The following is a 21,011-nucleotide window of genomic DNA, read 5'->3' on the forward strand; positions in this document are numbered from 1 at the left end:
GCCTACTCTTAGTTTTTATCTCGACTGTTTCTCTATTGTGTCGAACCGAGGAGCCGAGGATGGAAAGTGGAGACAGTAAGGCAAAGATGGAGGCCGGAGGGAGATAAAGAAACCGCACTTATCTAACTGTAATGACTGAAAATGAGACAAAAATTCAAAGGAAAGCTCATTTTTTTGTCCTCATTTCAAAGGGGGAAAAGACCAAGAGACTACTTTTTATCGCAGTTTCACAAAAGTATGAACAATGTTTATCACCATTTTAAAACTTGGGAGAAAAGAGGTAGAAGTGAAAGAGTCCTTTAAAAGAGAAGGTTTTATCACAGATTCAGATAAGTTTTTCAGTGGCTTTAAATTATTAAAAATGGAGTTTATGAGAGAAAAATCAGAATTTTCCTAATTATTATTATCTGTATTTATGCAGTATTTATTCAAAACAAAAAATCCAAATGAATGGCAGATGGATTCAAACCGGGTGCACCTGTGACATTTAATTTCAGTTCAGTTCAGCTTGAGGCACTTCAAAGACACAGTCCAATTCAAACCAATTACAATCACAATTACAAAATTAAACGGAGTAGTTTTAAATCACGAGCGGTAAGTTTCCTAAATTTGGGCTCTGAGAATAGGCCCCATGATTAAAAATATGCTGACCTTTCAACATAAGCATCTCTCAGTCTTATTATCTCCCCTGCTCCCTCCTGAAGGAACAATATTGAACGGCCTGTATTTCAATATTTGCTGCTAAAGCCCTTTTTTTCTGCTCATCTGCCCCCAACACCTACAACTTTAATTACATCGAAACCAGCAGTTTCGATGATGTAATGAAATTTTGAGAGCAGAATCGATCATTGGACCACTGTTCTACATTTTTTCCCCAGGCAGACTCAAAGCAGATCCTCAGCCACTCTGGTATTCCTTGTAAGTGTCACGTTCATGGGGTTTTCCCCATGTTTTTAGTTTCATGTGTATATCATGTGTTAGTTTTTAAGTCCATGTTTAGTTAAGTTTTGCCATGTTTTAGTTTTGCCATTGTTTTTCCCTCACTTCAGTTCATTAGTTTCACTCATGTCACCTGCATTCATTGTCCCCAGCTGCAGCCATTCACCAATCACTCCCAGATCAGTATTTAGTTTCCAGGTTTCACCATTTGTTTTGTGAAATCCTTCTCTGTTTTTCACCTGCCTAAGCTAAGCCTAAACCTAAGCCTAAGCTAAGCCTAAGCTAAGCCTAAGCTAAGCCTAAACTAAGCCTAAACCTAAGCCTAAGCTAAGCCTAAACTAAGCCTAAACCTAAGCCTAAGCTAAGCCTAAGCTAAGCCTAAGCTAAGCCTAAACTAAGCCTAAACCTAAGCCTAAGCTAAGCCTAAGCTAAGCCTAAACTAAGCCTAAGCTAAGCCTAAGCTAAGCCAAAGCTAAGCCAAAGCTAAGCCAAAGCTAAGCCAAAGCTAAGCCTAAACTAAGCCAAAGCTAAGCCAAAGCTAAGCCTAAAGCTAAGCCTAAGCTAAGCCAAAGCTAAGCCTAAGCTAAGCCTGTCTTTTCATGCCATGTCTAGTCATTTGTTTTGTTTTTGTCAGTCATGGTTGTATTCATGTTTTGTCCCACAGCTTAGTTTTCTTCAGCAGTGCTTTGTTTTGACTTTTTTAGTTTTTTTATGAATAAACCAAGTTTGCTTCTCACCTCTGAGTCCGTGTCCTGCCAGACCCCAACTCTGACAGTTAGAGATGGAAAGAACTTTTGCTGTCATTATGTTAGTGTTGCAGATGGAAACTGAGGCCATTCTCTAGCATTTATGTCAGCTCTGTTCCCAGAGTACGGCACATAGACGACTTATTTATGGGACATAGCTGTGCTTCTGAACTGCCACAATAAAAAAAATGCTTTTTCACAATCATTGTGGCGATTTTAATAGCAAGGAGCACTAAAACTAAGTCTGAAATCGATGTATGTCACTGCATTCTGTGCTGGGTTACTGGCTCATTCCCCATCACATAGGCTCATTTTATCATCAGAAAGGACTTTGATCTCAGTACAGTGTACACCAATGGAAGAATAATTGGACTCCAGAGAAGATTTTTGTCCTCTAATTTCATTATTTTCCTTTGACTGTGCGAACATGTCAGCTGGAGGGACCTGTCCTCCACCGGAGAACTGTCAGCCGATGCCTGAGAGAAGAAAGACAGAAGAAAAATTTGAACCCCTCAGACCCGATGTGACATGAGTGCTTTTACCTTTCAAGCCTGCTGCAAGGTCAAAGTCAATCATCTGTGATACAAGCTGATTTTATTTAATTTTATTTGCCGGATTTCTGCCACCGGCAGCGGCCTGAGAGTGTAAAGCGTTCTCTTCACTCTGACCTTGCAGCGTGTGAGCACTTACCGGGACTTGAGCTGACTGAGGTTATTGAAGCTTTAACCCTGATTTCTTTCAGGCTGAAGTCTTGCTCTCACATTCCCACTGTGTGCACTGCCTTGTGTCAGATGCTTTACTGCAGCAGGCATAACTAATTCAGAAATTCAATGCACAAGGCGATGCACGCTGTGAGAGTGCTACTAAAAGTCATGTTTCCTGGTGGACATTAATGTGCCTCTAAGCTTAAGTTTATCAGACTTTTTTATTTCTTGTGGTAAATTTGGGGTATTTTTTCCAGGTATCAGTTTAATTTCCCCTCCAATTTACGCATCATTGTTCTCAATCAATAACCTCTTTGTCTGATTTCTCCGAGCCAATCGGGTCGCAGCCAACATTCCTTAAAAGCATAAATAAATCCGCTGGTTGCGTGTGCTCTTGATCATGGTTACATATCCTTTTATCTTCGGGGCTGTTCAGCCGAGTGCTTCCAGGTGACAGAGGGTTGTATCACTGAGCCCTTTTTAATGATTCCCTATCCTGACCCAGCTGCAGAGCAACAAAAATAGGTTCAATGTGCCCTTTACAAAAAAAACCTTGACAAAAGTGACAGCCACGATCCTGAAAACCCACTTCACCTGCCTCCAGGAGCTCACGGTTGGCCCAGACTGAGCCTGAAGAGTCATCTCAGCGTGGGTTGTGCTCCATAACGAAGCCACCATCCAGAGGGAGAGGGCCTGTCACCCAGTAAAGCCCTGATGTTGTCAGTCCCATCACTCTGGATCATTCTGTTGGCAGGGACATGAGAGAGGCTGCCATCCAGCAAATGAACTAATTAACATACAAAAGAACATGCAGGGTTACCCTTCTTCTTGAGTTTCACTTTTTTGATTGAGTATTTTGTGTTCAATGTTCAGTTTTCAGTATTAAATAACGTGTTGGTGCAAATTTCCCATCAAGTTTTCATTAAGGTGACTGAGATCATCTAAAAGTAATTTCAGTGGGAGGAATATTTCCTTTTTCCTGTAAAATCAACATCAGTTGAGGCAACTGATTAATTTTAGCACTTGAAACATATATATTAGTCTCATATAGTCATCATACACTCACCGGTGTGAGTATGCGTAATGTGGAGTAACGTATCCACATTACGCATGATCAACCAAGCTATTTAACCATCTGAACACAACTGTTGGGCTTAGCAGCAGAGTAAAGGACGCGTTAACTCGTCCATTATCTAACGCCGCTAAATATTTTACCGCGCATTAACGCAGGTTTTTTTTTTATTTTGGGCTTTTGTGCCTTTAATGGATAGGAAAGTTTAGAGAGATAGGAAGCAGGGGGCAGAGAGAGGGGGAACAACATGCAGCACAGGGCCGTCTGATGTGGGACTCGAACCGGGGCCCGCTGCACCGAGGACTGTAGCCTCTGTACATGGGGCGCCTGCTCAGCCCACTACGCCACGGACCCCCCCTGTTTTATTATTTATTTTATTATTGTAAAAGTCTGTTGCTCACAGGCTTTTATTTTGTAAAAGTCTGCTGCTGTCTGCTGTGGAACAGGAAAAGAAAGTAATCGGCGGATCCACCAAACATGGAGAAGGGTACGGAACTTTTACTCGGCCATTTTCATTTTAAAGTTCTTCCAGACGGCGGAGTCGACAGAACTAAAGTCATCTGTAAACACTGCCAAGTTGAATTGTCTTCTCAGCGTAGTAGTTCCAGTCTAAAATATCACTTAAAGGCAAAACACACAACTGATAGCAGCAAGTCATTCAAGGAAACAGACAGTGGAGCGAGGCTTCTACATAAAAACTACAGAAAGATGCTGATGTTAAAAGTGTGTTTGCACAACAAATGTTATGGCACTTTCATTCATATGGCAGCACATTTAAAATAAAACTAAATGCTAAAAGCTATACGCTACTTTTGGATTCATTTTTGGATTTTGCGTACAAATGCGATTAATCGTGATTAATCAGGGAAATCATGAGATTAATTAGATTAAACATTTTAATCGTTGCCCAGCTCTATAAAGAACACAACGATATTACTGCTTACCTGTGCATATCTCGATTTAAAGGAGAAGACGGCGTGGCTTGGCGATTGAACGCATTTATTATTTCATCAGAAATAACGCTACGCCAGGTTGGCAGGTGCAGGTGTCGCAACGCATCGTCAGACGGCAATTTTTTGGGTGTGCCAGCTGCCTCTTTGGGTGGCACCGGCACACCCTGGTACACTCGTGGCTACGCCATTGGTCTCATCATGTGAAGTCCACTATCCAAAGTAAGTAATTAAAGATAAATAAGTTACCGTCACATATACACACTTTTACCATCTGCGTTAAAATGAGCAAATTCACATCTGGATTAAAAAAGATTTAAGTGTGCCAACAAAGCTCTCTGAGTGTACAGACATCTCATCCTCTCCTTCCACTGAAGAAACGTATAAATGCTGTCCTTTAATTGATCATCAGTAACCACAGATGTCATGCCTGTGAAATGTTTAAGTAGCAGCAGCAGCAGTCTTTCACCTTTAAGCACAACATTTCTAATTTCCTACACATTAGTCCTCATTTAGGTTTAGTCAAAGCTGTTGGTTTTTGCATAATTGTCTCATTAGAGAAGAATGCACATCCGTGAAGCTTGTTCTACTCTCGCTCTCTATAGTTGTCTTCCACACTTGGCACCTACCTGCCAAGGAGCTATTTTAATGTTCATAAAAATTTTAGTTCAATTTCATTTTCAGGTTGATCTTGGGAAACAAAACTTAATTTCCTGTTAATCATCTTCCAAGTGGTTCTCGGATGTGTTCTGCTACCAGATTATCTCTTGGTTTTGTAGATAACAGCACATTTATGACCTCAAGCTGTGACAATGAAGGATTTTACTGCACGCTATAAAACTAAGTGATGCACCAATCACACCAAAACAGGGAAAGGGGCAGAAGATGGTCCTTTAAAAACATGCAAAGGAACAAAAATAGGTAATATATCAGTGCAGGTGTAAGAGGATAAATGAAGAACATTGAAAGTGGAAGGTGAGAAAAGAGAGGAAAACAAAAAGAGTATCAAATGAACAGAAAAGTCATAAGAAAAGAGAGACATGAAGAAGTAGACTGAGGTTAGTAAGAACAGAATAAATAAGGATGACAGGGGACAGAGAGCCAAAATAAAAATGATGTTGTCAGCCAGTTCGGTCTCAGGGGAAAAGCCACAGACCCAAAGACTATGACAATGCTGACATCTAGTGGAAGGAAATCTAATAGCAGCCATTTACCTTTCCTTTCCCTCTCCGTATCATGAAACTGCCCCATTTTCATCTCCAGCTGCAGAAGCTAAAATAGACTAAAAAGTATCAGCCACAGATTTCATAATGATCACATGCTGCAGTGCAGATCATAAAGATGGAGAACCATCCCTTTTCAGGGGGGTAACTCGTTGAAAACAGTTATTTATTTCATCCTAAACAGAGTTTACAGTCTCTGTTTTTCCTTGTTATTTTTCTTTCTGCCATTACTTACAGCTTTTGGAAAGCAGGTGAGTTCTTTCCCCTCGCTCCACTACATTTGCTTTCCACAAAGCGGAGTGACTTTAGGGACAGTTCGCCTCTTTTGACATGAAGCTGTATGACATCCCATATCAGCAACATCATTTATGAACATCTTCTTACCCCCTGCTGCGTCCTGTGAGCAGAGTTCCAGCCTCGTTTTGGTGTTGATGAAGGTAGTCCGGCTAGTTTGCTAGGGTCCCAAATATAAAGCGTCTTGCTTCTCAAAACAATATGCGTTCAACAGAGTAATATATTTGCATCACAAAATCATTCTCCAGGAAAAAGTCAGACCTCATAATCGCTTGGCCCTATTTTCTCTCCCTTCGTATCACTGCCTGCTGTGCAGACCGAAGTGCAGACTGAGCAGCAAACACAGTAACAGGCGCGGCTATCGCTAGGTGGCTGAACGCATTGATAAAAAGGGAGAGAAAATAGAGCCAAGCGATTGTGAGGTCTGAAGCATAACTGGACATTATCATGACATGGCCATTTTAAAGGTTCAAAGTCCTGCAGAAGCTGTTTAATCTCTGTGATGACACTTAGTGGCACAAACATGAAACAGCAGTGTTCACCCTGTGCGATATTTGATTTATTCGGTCATCTGTGCAATATCTTATCTATTTATGGTCAGACTATGTGCATACAATGTGTAATTAACACAAGTGTTGTACAATATGGGCAATAACTCAACCATAGTGCTATAACTTATTTTATTTAACTCTCTTTACTTTGTATAGCTTGTATAGCAGGGGTGGCCAACCCGCGGCTCCTGAGCCGCATGTGGCTCTTACGTTCATATCAAAATTTGTGTTTGTGTTTTTTTTAATGTGCGTGTTCGCTTCATTTGAGTTCAATACGGCAGCGGTCTCCAACCTTTTTTGCTTCATGGACCGGTTTAATGTCAGACAATATTTTCACGGACCGGCCTTTCAGGTGTGGCGGATAAATATACGACCGACACAGATACTGTGGTATTTAGTGAATATAATAATAAACTTGAATCCACTGTGTACTTGTGTGTAACTTTATTAGCAGCGTCCTCCTGATATAACATCTTTTCTGCCTCCTAACGCTCTCTGGTCGCTATGGTAACGCTTAAACATGCCTTCAAAATGCAGCTTTCTTTTTCTTAGTGTTCACAGCCTCTTCTGTCTCCTCGCTGGGAAGAAGCTTTCCAAACACGCCTGTTTTTGACTCATTTTTGCTCGGTTCGTGGGTTTAATATCAGCGTGGATGCGTCACGTGACCGAGACGAGAGAGTCAAGAACAGGCGGATGGCACGGAGAGAATTCAGTAATTTTTCAAAAATAATGTGGCTCTTTGTGGTAACACAGTAAAAAAATGCGGCTCTTAGTCTCTGACTCGTTGGCCACCCTGTTGTATAGCCTATATTCTTTTTTACACTTTGTTGTAGATTCTTCTATATTAATTATATTTTCATTATATATTATATTAATTATTCTATATTATACTGTATTTTAGATTTATAGAGATCCTATGTGTGTGTTTGGAGCTACTGGGGACTTGAATTTCCCTGAGGGAGTCATCCCAAGGGATAAATAAAGTTGAGTCATGGGGCAAATAAACGTGAAATATTTACGTTTTTATTTTAAAAAATAAATATGGACTTCGTCTGTAGTGTGATAATTAGCTTACTACTTTGATGTTTATAATAACCTAAACGTTTGAGAATTAAGCAAGTTATGTCTTGAATGTTTCACCATCAACACAATGTTGTCAGCGAGAGAGCTTTCTGTGGTAAGATGCACACCTCAGAGGGGGTGCAGGGCTCATTTAAATATGATTTTGCACGTTGGGCAGCATGTGGCTTTGAGCGTACGCCATGTTTCAGTAGGAAATGTTTCAGTAGGAAATCCACACAAGTCTTTGTACACGAGGCCCCAGATCTTCTCTACTTTTGACGTTGTGCTAAAAATCGATTCTACCAAAAGAGAATGTAAGTAGCTGAAAATATTGCAGTGTGGTTTAGTTTTACGAACATTAACGTGCAATATTTATTGCATCGTGCAATCTTGACATGTCTCTTTAGGTAGAGAAGAAGCCGCCTGGTGAGGGTGAAGGCTCAACTGAGTGGTTCAGTTTTGGAAAGACCTTTGTGCTGAATCCATGAAGAAGCAGGAGGGGTGATGGCAAGGTTTTGGACCGTGGCTTGTAAGGGACTCAACAGCTGGAGACTTTGTTCCAGTCTTGGGTGGACAGTTGGGACAGCTATCCACACATTCCTGGAGCTCCTCGTTAAGGGGCAAGGACCCGACGGGATGTTGTCCCTTTAAATCACGTGCAGACGCTCAGGGACACTTTGAGGCTCATCCACCTGGCCATGGAGGATCTGAAAGGTCCTGCTGGGCTGGATGAAGACACCTGACACACAAAGAGTCAATACGACATGAATGCTAATCATGTGAAATACTAACTGAACATTAATGTTTGTCATGTGTAATTACAGCAACCACACATTCTTCCACTCGGACACACAAGTTAAATTAATATCTGATACCATAAAGATAAAATTTTACAAACTGTCACATTTAACGAGGTGCTGGCCAGACGTCAAACAACGGTCACCAGGTCAGATAAGACAGAAAGTCTGATCACTGCCCCCGACAGAGTGGCTCACAAACCAGGCAACAAACTGGCTCTTTGGGCTCCTCTCCACACTAAGAAATGAAGGCGTTGCTGCCCAGTCGGTGTCTTCAGACCGTCGCTCCAAACTAACTGCTTTTTTCAAAGTTAAGTTCAAATAGCTGGTGGCAAAGTCAGAACAGGACGGTTATAGATGCTTTTATTTCAACACTTTACTTTTTATCTTTAACTGGAACTGACAGACGATCACACAAGACTCTGAATTTATCATCTCTTAGTATCAAATATGGTAAAGCTCCTCGATATATTTCTGATTTGTTCAAACTGGACTCTACTATGTTGCCTTCAACTTTAGGATGCACTTCCCTTGTTTTTACTTTTGTTTTGTTATCTGAGAAAGATGCTTTATAAATAAACTTTACTTACTGACATGAATAAGGTGGATGTGTCTCACTCTAAGACAGACTCCACAAAGCTTTACCCGACATGATCCCAGGTACACCATCGTGGTGTGGATATTTGTGAAATGTCAAACATGTGACATTATCATTAATGTTTCTTTTTAGTTGTTTAAGCTCATTCTTTCCATTAAGTGATAAAGGCTGATGACTGTGAGACATTAAGAACTGCTGACATGGAAATGTACAAAATTCTGAGGAAAATGGTACAATTAAAGTCAATTATGTGGACAGTTGTTGTGATTTGGTGTATTTTTTGTATTATTGTATTTGACACAATATAACCAAATTCATGGGGTGAAAAAAGCAAAGATACAAACTTATTTGACCCATCTCAGAAAAAATACAATACTTCACTTGCACCATTAAGTTAGAACTCATATTTATCTTTGAACAAGTTGATCAGGGGAGAGCGCGAACGCAGTCCCCCACTACCAGAAATTATGCAGTCAAGATTCCCACATTTGGGGAATTCGCAAAGGTCAGCACAGCCGAGTGTGCAATGGCTGAGCCTCGCCCTGGGTGAACCACCTTCCTGATCATGGTGTCTCCCCTGCCAGGTAAGTATGAGTTGTACAGCTCACTGAGGGGGGAGTCACTCACACACATACTGAGCACACTGATGGTGCTAACAGTCTGTAAGCTAACTAACCCAGAGGCTACAGAGGCTGGGAGGACTCTACAAGATCTGAATACAGAGGAAACTCATCTGTGGACACACACAGATTATTAACATTTTATTCCTACAAAAGACGCCTCCTGTTTCCCATAATGCATTGCTGTATTTGCTCACAAAAAGCTAACTGAACATCACATCATCTTGTATAAATCAGCCTGTCTGTAAATGACCAACAGCCCAACAGGGAGTTCAAGGGAAACTAAGTGAATCAAACTACAATCAGAAACTGTTTTGTTCACATCTCACATCCAGATAAAGTATAAAAACACACAGATAACATGTTCTGTCTGCTAACTGTGCAACCACTTCCTGTTTCTTTGTTCACTGGTGGGGGGATACTGACAGCCCTCCTGCTGCTGCTGAGTGTGAACAAGGCTGGATGGTTATGAATGGGATCTCACCAAAATACACATCAAAACCACAAGAATTCTTAAAAAATGATGTGGCATCAGATTTTATGTCTTCATGTATGAAGAAACATAAAGAAAAAGTAACTTAGATGTTTCTTCAGGCTGTAAAACCACACCAGCTTACAGAGCTCTATCGGTCTCTGGTGGAGAACAGAGGTAACTGCAGGATATAAACATGAAATAAACTTCTGATCCATTCATTACAGATGGTCCTAATGTTAACTTTAAATACACAATGATTTCACATACGCTGCAGTTTAATGTTCATAGTAAACTGGCCACATGACTGTTAATCTAATTTATGAAAAAATACTGAAGTATTTCAACAAAAGTAAAGACTTTAATATATATATTTAAGATATTTAACTGATGTTGAAAGATAGGAAAAAAAAATTGTACCAGTGAAGCAATACAGAAAATGATAATTTTTTTATAAAAAGCCTCAAAACATTCTTTTTGAATTTCCCCCATTGGGGGATAAATAAAGTATTTTTCTATTCTATTCTTCATAAATCTGTTATTAAATAAAAAAAATATTTCAACGCACCAAACAGTGACTTAAAGTGATGTGGGAGGAGACAGAAGTGACTATAGGTGCTCCAATAAGACGACTGTGGAGGTGAACAGCAGAATTTTGATGGAGAAATGATGTCATATGTAGCCTAAATATGTACATAAATAGTATTTACTACCTGAGAAACGCTGCATACATGCTATTCATTTCATACAGATTGTGCACTCTGTCAGGGTGTAACTACATTAGAGGAAACGACTGAATGAATTCTGACATTTGTTGAACCCAACCAACAGGCTGTTTACACTCTGTATAAACATGTATCCTATGTAATCTTATCACAAGTGGATACACCTTCTGTGGTATTCTGGCACACGTGGACACTTTCATATCACAGAAAATGTCTCCTGGACTCACTGAGCGACCACCTGCTCACCTTGTGTACGTCCACATGAGATTCCTGTGAGGATTTTCACTCTTCGCATCTGTTTCAGTGTCTGAAAAAAAGGAAAAAGGTACTCTGAGTAAAACAGAAGTGTAACAATTAGTCAATGATGTAATCAGAATAATTGGACATAAATGTAATCATGTTTGCATCATCATATCCACTTACATGTATGAAAACAGCAGAAGGGGACTCAGCAGAAATATCCCATTTCCACAGTATGACAGGTGACAGACTGACAGGTTACAATCTTTTAACCCATTTAGGCCTAAGACGCCTGGAAAAGAATGCCTGTAAAACCTGTGGGCGATTTCAGAAAGACCTAAAACCTGAAGTTTTTCTGGAAATTCAGCAATTGTGTCAACGCCTACTAAATGATTGATTTCTCAGCCTCTGTAGCAGATAGAAACAAAATTCAAAAAGTATTTGAGAGCTTACACCTGTGGCTTTCTTTGGAAATTGAGTTTATTTACATGCACCTTCACGAAAATAGAAAATGTAAAAAGTAAAGTGCAGGAACAGCACTATTTTCAATAAAAAAAAAAAAACAGTGATGAAATAAAATTTCATATTTAAATTATTTATTTATTTTATCGCCAGTAATCTCTTCGTACTGGCAGCACAAGGAGCCCATACACATTCCAATAAACGTTTTCATCTCCGGCACAGTTACGTGTGACCACCTTGCCATCTTTGCTCGAGCTGGAGTCTGGAGTACCTGCTCACTGTATCTATTCGTCTCGGAAACGAGATGCGCCCAAAGCTCCTCAGTAAAAATATGATTAAATGCCTGCAACGGTGTGGCATCTGCAGGTAAATCGACTTTCACCCCTGGTGTGCGGTTGAAATCTCTCCGTCGATTACGGTGGTAATTGTCAGTTTTCCACTCACATTCAAACCCTTCAAAATCATCTTCTAACATATGTGCTCGCCATAAATCTCGATCAGTTGGTTCAGCACGTTCATCAGCATCAAAGCCAAGAAACTCCTCACAATCGCTCCCGTCTGAACTGTCTTCCCACTGAAAGTCCTCCATGCTTGTTCGATATAACTTAACTTCAAAACAATGACACATCTGTCCTCCTGTGTGGTCTTTGTTTAGAGAGCCTAAAAGTAACACACACATTTATTTTCCATTTACATTTCTGCATTTACCTTCATTAAACAGCTGTTATTCTTTATAGAATAAGTTCAGATAAATTATGAAATCTTTAACTGCAGTTATTTCAATGACAATTATCTGAATACGAGTTAATGTTTTTTTAACTCTGCATTACACTCGGGCTGTGAAGCCGAGTTTAAACAGAGGACTCTTTCACAGAAGACCTTCCACTCATCTGTGTTGATTTCTGCAGAAACAGTGAACTACTGAGCTGTGAGCTCATTGTTAAAGCTTCAGAGTTGGGGGTGTTGTTGCATTTTAACTCAGCATCTTACAGAAATATTAGTGGCTTTGTAAGATTAGAGCAGACTACACCAGAAGGAGCAGTCTCATATCGCAGTCTTTCAAGTACAGAGATGTTGTACTTGTGTATAAATGTGTCTGAATAGTTATCTGGAAAATAAAATAACTTAAATAAAGACAAACCAATATATAAAGCACCTCAGTGACTGGATACTTTTATTTTGAATGTGTATGTGTGACAAACTACCAATAGAAGGGCCAGATATTTATCTTTGAACAAGTTGATCAGGGGAGAGCGCGAACGCAGTCCCCCACTACCAGAAATTATGCAGTCGAGATTCCCACATTTGGGGAATTCGCAAAGGTCAGCACAGCCGAATGTGCAATGGCTGAGCCTCGCCCTGGGTGAACCACCTTCCTGATTATGGTGTCTCCCCTGCCAGGTAAGTATGAGTTGTACAGCTCACTGAGGGGGGAGTCACTCACACACATACTGAGCACACTGATGGTGCTAACAGTCTGTAAGCTAACTAACCCAGAGGCTACAGAGGCTGGGAGGACTCTACAAGATCTGAATACAGAGGAAACTCATCTGTGGACCCACACAGATTATTAACACTTTATTTCTACTAAAAACGGCTCCTGTTTCCCATAATGCATTGCTGTATTTGCTCACAAAAAGCTAACTGAACATCACATCATCTTGTATAAATCAGCCTGTCTGTAAATGACCAACAGCCCAACAGGGAGTTCAAGGGAAACTAAGTGAATCAAACTACAATCATAAACTGTTTTGTTCACATCTCACATCCAGATAAAGTATAAAAACACACAGATAACATGTTCTGTCTGCTAACTGTGCAACCACTTCCTGTTTCTTTGTTCACTGGTGGGGGGATACTGACAGCCCTCCTGCTGCTGCTGAGTGTGAACAAGGCTGGATGGATATGAATGGGATCTTACCAAAATACACATCAAAACCACAAGAATTGTTCCAAATGATGTGGCATCAGATTTTATGTCTTCATGTATGAAGAAAAGGATATTGTATTCAGTTATTTATGTTAGCTTTATTTTATTTAAGTACTTTTCCTCTTGTACCTTAACTGCTGCACAGCAATTTCCCTTGGGATAAATAAAGCTTTTTGAATCTTGAAACAAAGAAAAAGTAACTTAGATGTTTTTTCAGGCTGTAAAACCACACCAGCTTACAGAGCTCTATCGGTCTCTGGTGGAGAACAGAGGTAACTGCAGGATATAAACATGAAATAAACTTCTGATCCATTCATTACAGATGGTCCTAATGTTAACTTTAAATACACAATGATTTTACATACACTGTGACTAATGAACCTAGAATTCTACCAATTAAATATTCTATTTAGTTAAATTAAAACCAGTTTAAAAAAAAATAAATAAATAAACAAGTTGAAACAACAAAAAAGTGGCATTTCTATGCTGATCTATTCTGACTTTTCACATTTACCTTTAAAATGTGTGCTCCGCCAACGAGTAAAAATCACATCACGCACTCCCTGTTGATCACATGCTTGTTCCAGGCACGGGAACAAGAAGTTTCCTGGATGGAGTTTGAAAGAGTAGCAACATAAGGACAGATACAACAACAGAGCATCAAAATAAAAATTAAGCAGAGGGCAAAGAGCTTAGTTGGACATACTTTAGATTTAGAGCAAATATTGTTAAACAAGACTAAATCAGATGCAAAAAGTTCAGTAGAGTCAGAGTAGAACTGGAGTAGAACTCATTAATTTAATCATATGAAACATGTCAACATGCATAAATAATTATCTCATGTCCATCTCTCTAACTGAAGCTTTATTTTTCACACTGTGAGGGGGGTGTGCACCGTTCCTGGAGATACTGCAATACCAGGTCGATGCGTGGAGTGGACGGAGCAAGCCCCTATTCCATCTCCCTGTTCCAAAAATCAATTTAATATATGGTCCCCGGGTAGGGGACGTATCAGATATTAAACTGATAAGAACAGATACTACACTTGATCTTAGCCAAAAGGCCGAGAAGCGATAACACAAATATGTCGGAGGAAACTATCTGATTCTCCGCAACGTTATTCTAACTCACGGTTTGAAAAATCAAATACAACAAGATTTATGTCACAATTAAAACAGTAACTATGAATAACGCAGCGCCTGTAACGCCGATGTTGTTCCTAAAGAGTTATTTGAATTAACTAATGTCAACAAATGCGGCTTCGCGTCGCTTCCTGGTCACGTGGTACGCTTTAGTCCAATAGGAAGCATCGAAACTTAAATATAGAAAACAACATTTTCCTCACAAACAAGTTACAATATGTGCATTACGTTAATATTTACGTGTAAATCGTCTTTCAGTTGAGCTTAATAATGTCGAACGGATGTGTGCAGTTGAGGGAAAATAATGTTTTTTCGATTCAGACTGAACAGACAACGCTCCTGCGGTGGCCTCTAATGGAGAACAGAGCTAACAGCTTCATGCTCGGCTCCCTAATTAATTACTCAGCGAATACCCAAACGCTGTAGGTGGTCAAACTGAAAACTATTATTTTTAAAAAGTAACCGTAAAATAATTTTTAAGGAGCTCCACAACTATGACCCAAACACCAACGATAACTTACATACATGCACTGTTAACGGCAGTTAGCTAAAACCTTAATACCACCAGTCCAACAGTTAAAACCAACCGACACTCTCAGAGAGCAAACTTAATGAGGCTGTTCAGACAATAAGTTAACATTCAATTTAATTAGACGAAAATTCAGCCAGTGGTAAACAGTAAGAAACATGGACCTGACCTGTTGAAAATGTCCTTCAAACCGTTGAGGTTAATTAAACCGCTGCTAGCTTAATTAGCTAACTTCAACCGCCCTGCTGCGTCAAACATTCACAACGCGCGACGAAAAATTAAACAAACTCACCGATATTTTGCTATCTAAAATGTTAACACAATAGTCGTTCTTACCTAAAAGAACAATAGAACATATTAAGTACACATCAACTCACTAAAGGCCTCCACTCATCACCAACGTGTTTCAATTTGCGCATGCGCAAACATCTCAAATTGAACACATCTTGTAGCCAATCATCAAACAGAAGTTTTATCTCCAATTTAACTAAAAAAAAATCTATTTGAAACCCCTCATGTTAACTTTGCTTGTTAACCTCTAAATAAAATTGATTGAAGTTGTTTTTTATGTTATTTTTATGTTGTTATTTATTTATTTAATGATTTTATTGCCTTCTTGTGATTTTATGTAGCTGTGAAGCACTTTGAATTGCCTTGTGTACAAGTTGTGCTCTATAAATAAAATTGCCTTGCCTTTTTTTTTCTAATAATGACAGCTATCTTAAATGAGCTTTAAATGTAAAACAAAGCACATGGTCAATTAGCCTTGTTTTTTTTTAAAGAAAAAAAATATATATATTAAAGGAAATTATCACAACTAGAGTTTTTCTGGAAGAGATTTAAATAAGTTTTGAATATGCATTGAAAATAGGTTACATTTTAATCTATTTTCTTTGTACAAAACTTCAATTAAAAACCTGAAGTCTGCACACTGAAGAAATTTCCACCAAGCAGTGCAGTACCTGTTGGAGTCTGCAAAATATCTGAGATGGGGACAATGCTTTATATCTTTCAGCAAGAAACAAAGCTGTGTAAAGCTAAGGCTGTAATGAAATAGTTTTAAATAAAACATGTCCAGATGTTAGTGACAACTAAAAGAATTGAGAATCTTGAGAGATCTAAGGATAGTTGTTCACAAACGCTCACCTTCCAACCCAACTGAGACGAAGCTGTTTTAGAAAAACATAAGGAACCAAATGTTCAGTCTCTCTGCGTGTAAAACTGAAGACACATTATCTTTAAAATAATACTTCAATAATGGAAACGCATAAATTAAATTGCACACATTTTTATTTAGAGAAAAGTGAGTAACCAAATGTTGGCAAACAAAGTAAACAAATAGATTATATTGCACACAACTAGCTCACAACTTCCAAATCCAAACAAAAAGAAAATATTTACCCCGCCAAGGAGGCTATGTCTTCGTTCGCGTTGCTTTGTTTGTCTGTTTGTCAGCAGGATAACTGAAAAAGTTATGAACAAATTGAACAAAGTGATTAAATTTTGGTGGTGATGCGGCTCACGACCCAGATCCAGTAATTTCAAAAAAATATTCTTCACCGTTGGGCGAATTTTGACATTTCAGTTTCTAACTCCACAAAAACAAGACAGAAAGACTTGAAATGAAAAAAATAGGGTGTAACCCCATGGCCTTGGCGGAGGTTTGCACTCTCTGAGTGCTTCTCGTTATAAATGAAAACGGGACGGGGCTTGAGCCAGCAGATCTGTAGTATTAGGTCTTGGCACTGGAGCGATGTTGTGGAGGTTCGGAGTATATGACGGTTGGGTCATCTCTCCTCTCCAAGACACGCTGCATGAGGTCGTCACGGAATGCCTCTTGTGTCTTTTTGTTGATGGGCTTGGCAATCCAACGGTCGCTCTGCTTTGGGAAGACAAATCTGTGCCTAGGTTCCCCTAAAAGAAAGAAGAAAATCATTTTTAATGTTTTATATAATGGCCTATAGACGCCATAGACGTGGAGCAGAGCCAACTTTCAGAGAGGCCACTTCAAACACCTGCCACTGATCATCAATGGTTCTGCTGCAGAGAGAGACAAAATTACTTTCAGGGAACATCAGAGGGGGCCTCCCCTGGAACACCAACACTTCCTTCACAAAAGCTGCCAAGTGCACATTCAAACAGCGGGACCATCAACAGCATCTTCTCCATCCGCATTACTGTGTGGGGAGGAAGCAACATGTACAAGAGAGCCATGCAGTGAATGGTGAACACAGCTATGAAGATCAAACATCAATGCACCCCTCCAAGACTTACACAGCACCCACAAAGCAACTCACCCCGCACATAATCTCTTCAGCCTTCCACCCTCTGGGAAGACGTACTGGAGCCTACATTCCTTCCAAACCACTAAAGTCACCAACAGCCCCTACCCCTGACCATGAGGAAGCTATGGTCTGCAGAAACTAAAACTCACATGGGACTCAAATGATATTTATAAATTGTAACAATTGCTGCACTTATGATAGCTCATAACAACACAACATCCCTCATATGTAATTATATATTGCTGGCTTGCATTGCATGTTATTGTCCACCCTATCCCTGTCTAGACATGGGTTAGTGAGAAATGTAATTTCAATTACTTTCCATGTCCATAATATATAAAGTAACCGACAATAAACCGGACTTCGACTTTTTCTTCCTCGATACAAAATGCATTATGCTTCATGTAATGCAATATGACTGGGACAGTTGTGTTATTTACACAATCAAAAACATGTTCCCTTAGATCGCCAAGTGTGAAAAACTGTCATAGTTCAACTTGCATAAGACATCTGTCATACCCTTTTTTGTTGTTGCCTGTGGTCGGTCAACATTGCTGTTGTGATCCATGATGGCAAGTTGGGTGCGGGCCCTCATGCCGTCGTAGCCGTAATGAACTCTCTTCTCAGCATATTTCAGCATGGCTGAATGGTACACCTCCAGAGATCCTGTGTAAAAGCAGACATGCACCCAAAAACAGATATTCTAAAGACAAGCAAAGCCATTCCAATGTGCTAGGTCTTGGTGCACAGTTGTATTTTAAATACTGTAGCAGATGATGATGCAGTCAAATGTGTTGACTCCTTAGCTTAGAAGACCATTAGAGATTAAATATTTTTATGTGAGTAAATGAATACCGGTGAGCTTGAAGAGTGTCATTTGCTTCAGGTCTCTTAGAAGGTCCTTATCCATCACTACTGTCTGCAGTCCAAGGAAAGCGGGCGAGTTTTTGTCCAGCCACTTCTTGCGCTTCTGCTGTTCCTCGGTTAGTGGTGGATGAGGGCAAGTGCATTCGGCACCACCATCTTCCCATCTGTGAATACCACAGATGTGGTGGAGAAGACCCGTCCAACGACGAACACAGACCTTTGAAAGGCAGAGCCAATAACAAATCACAATCATCTTACACAAATCACAGTAAATTCAAAGGGATATGCAGACCATCAGAGGTGTCAAACGTAAAAGTGAATTCATGGTGTAAGTACAACACTAGCACATGATATTACATCACATTTACACCATTTTCTCCATTGTACCTAATGAGTTATATAGACTGTGTGTTATTGAAAAACACTAAAAACCAACAAGAACCGACCACAAACTTGAGCCAACCAGCACAGAGTCAGCTGATCGTAACACAAGTACACAAATCTACTGGTTACTCTGATAAGTTACCTATGTAGGAAGGACACTGTGTGTATTTTTTTATTTTTACTTTTGACACCTCTGCAGAACATTTCCTTTTCAAAAGAAATGAATTTGTAGACCACCTCTGTAATCGTATTGTACTATGTATGCCTCACATTTTGCTATTCACACACACCGACTAAAGGAAACCATGCAAAGCAGCCATGGGAGTCTGTATCTAACACAACTGCACTTTCAAACCCTGTGGTTGATGACACACCTATACCACATGTATTATCACCATCCCCAAGACCTAGTTTGATTACATTATTGTTCATCATTACCTCTTCATCTCCCTTGGATGAGTCGCATGAAAAGTACAAATGATTTGTAATGGATCTTATCCATGGCTGAAGGTCTTTGGTGCCCTTCTTATTGGAAATGGCAGTCAGCTTTTTCTTCACACCTACAAACAAAGCAAAGGATGTTGTGTTTTGTATTTTTCCTTGGCATACAATGGCAAGCATAAATTTACAGGTGCAATTGGCTAAACGCAGAAGTTATTGTTCTTATATTTATTTCACCTTTCGCGACGTGCCAAATATCAAATTCGTGTCGAATACTGCTGTAGTTCTCCCTCATGACTTTGCGAATTGACGGCGATCGGTCAGTTGTCACAACACCAACTTTCAGTCCCCTCTCCAGTAAATAATCAAGTCCCCTCTGGAACCCTGTCAGCTCCATTGCAACCAAACTGGTTGCCTCGGTAACCTGTAAAGTAACTCATCAACTTCCAAAAAGCCCATGCACTATTGACAAGAGATTTCTGAAATTACATTAATTTGCTAAAGGATTTACCTGGACCAACTCAACGTGCACAATTTCCTTTGTGGTGTCATCTTGAAAGCTGTAGGTGGAATACTTGCTACTGAAACCTGTTGTAATAAATTGAAAAAAGAAAAATGATTAGAGGAACTACACTGCATTTTAGCAGAAAAAAAATGCCATATGCTTGTGGCTCATGCATACACAAACAATCATAAGAACTCCTCCTCACACACACACTCTTTTGGAGCTCTGATGACACTGTACGGCCTTCCCGTGTGTGTGTGTGCATACAGTACAAGGGCAGGCCAGGCATATTGTAACACCAGAGTTCCAATGTATACATGTGTGAGGAGGTGTTCATATGATTGTGTGTTAGAGAAGGAAAGAAAGAGTGTGTGTTCGTTTGCCGTGTCTGGGAGTGTACGATGAAACTGTGTGTGTGTGCGTGCATGTCAGAGAGAGAGAGAGAGAGAGTGAATGCCCACAAGTGTACTTATAAGTGGGAAAAGTACTGGAGAACAAATAAGTACAAGTGCCTGTAAAGCATCAGACCTACCGGGGCTGTCACATCTTGCATCACCACAGAGGTCAATTGTATGGCCCGATGCACAATGTTGCAGGAGACGTTCCATGATTGTTTCATGTTGGTCTCTGTAGGCCTGTTGTATAACCGGTATGAGGACCTCTTGCATCTTGTAGAACTGTGTATTCTTGGGGATTGGTGTATGTAGAAGATTAGCCCAGTCCAGTAGGGTTGTGTGCGTAGCCCCTGTGAAAAGTATGGATGCGCTGATGAGGAGGTTATTTTCTGCCATCCCTCGCCGATCAGGGCAGGAAGCCCACGTACCGGAGTGATTATTCAGGCAGTTCCACTGAATTTTTATTTGGCTTGAATGTGTTGTGGTCCTCGTCTGTGCAACAGCTGCACCACATACTGCACAGATTTGGAAAAGTTGCAGGAGTCTTGATTCACTAACAAGCCACTTCCTTTCAGCCAACCCATCTCCATTGGCAGAAGCTGAACCAGAATCTCTATCAGGACTTGATTGAGATGATCCACTGGGAGGTAAGTAGCTGATGTCAGAGGGCTCGTCCTCCAGTGACATCTCCTGAAAGCTCACACTCATCTCCGAGGCAGCGACATCTTCTTCAGCTTCCTGTGGAATGTGATCATGTGGATGGCACGTTTACAATTACAGTTTAGGATGTTACGTTGGAAATCATGGCCAAAGTGTAGATAACTAAAATTACTCACGTGTGTATCAATCCATGTTGAGGTCTTGGGGACCATCAAACCCTGTGTTGATGTTGTGGCACTGGGATCCTTGAATATAAAATGCACACACGCTTATTTATGAGATCAATGACAATGAGTCCATTTACACATTATGGGTTTGGAAACGGGATGAAACCATGGCAGACTTACCACTGTTTGCTTGCAAGAAGGAGGTCTTGCTAGGTACATCCCAGACAGTGATGGCCTCGTCTGTGCAGTGG

At 40.1% G+C, this 21,011-nt stretch overlaps 1 protein-coding gene, 1 long non-coding RNA gene and 3 other non-coding genes across 6 annotated transcripts; all 5 read right to left on the reverse strand.

The window, feature by feature from the left end:
• Positions 1–7,804: 7,804 nt before the first annotated feature.
• Positions 7,805–15,488, reverse strand: LOC142388745 (uncharacterized). 2 transcript variants are annotated; one of them, XR_012770323.1, is made up of 4 exons: positions 15,434–15,488; positions 13,900–13,992; positions 11,000–11,060; positions 7,805–8,280 (listed from the first exon to the last, which is right to left on the reverse strand). It is a non-coding gene; the product is annotated as an uncharacterized LOC142388745 (long non-coding RNA). The 2 variants fall into 2 exon arrangements; XR_012770322.1 differs by having other exon boundaries at positions 15,393–15,467.
• Positions 9,364–9,528, reverse strand: LOC142389069 (U1 spliceosomal RNA). The gene has a single exon (XR_012770377.1). It is a non-coding gene; the product is annotated as a U1 spliceosomal RNA (small nuclear RNA).
• LOC142389067 (U1 spliceosomal RNA) lies at positions 12,700–12,864 on the reverse strand. Its single transcript, XR_012770375.1, has one exon. It is a non-coding gene; the product is annotated as a U1 spliceosomal RNA (small nuclear RNA).
• Positions 14,270–14,460, reverse strand: LOC142389083 (U2 spliceosomal RNA). The gene has a single exon (XR_012770390.1). It is a non-coding gene; the product is annotated as a U2 spliceosomal RNA (small nuclear RNA).
• A 913-nt stretch (positions 15,489–16,401) lies between the features above and the next one.
• On the reverse strand, positions 16,402–20,189 carry LOC142388746 (uncharacterized). Its single transcript, XM_075474297.1, has 7 exons — positions 20,071–20,189; positions 19,545–19,621; positions 19,271–19,457; positions 19,031–19,152; positions 18,197–18,425; positions 17,861–18,007; positions 16,402–16,970 (listed from the first exon to the last, which is right to left on the reverse strand). Exons 1-7 carry the CDS (start codon positions 20,144–20,146, stop codon positions 16,789–16,791), a joined length of 1,020 nt encoding a protein of 339 aa, XP_075330412.1. The 5' UTR covers positions 20,147–20,189; the 3' UTR covers positions 16,402–16,788.
• Positions 20,190–21,011: the final 822 nt, after the last annotated feature.

This window comes from Odontesthes bonariensis, chromosome 9 (assembly GCF_027942865.1).
Source record: "Odontesthes bonariensis isolate fOdoBon6 chromosome 9, fOdoBon6.hap1, whole genome shotgun sequence".
Lineage (NCBI taxonomy): Eukaryota > Metazoa > Chordata > Actinopteri > Atheriniformes > Atherinopsidae > Odontesthes > Odontesthes bonariensis.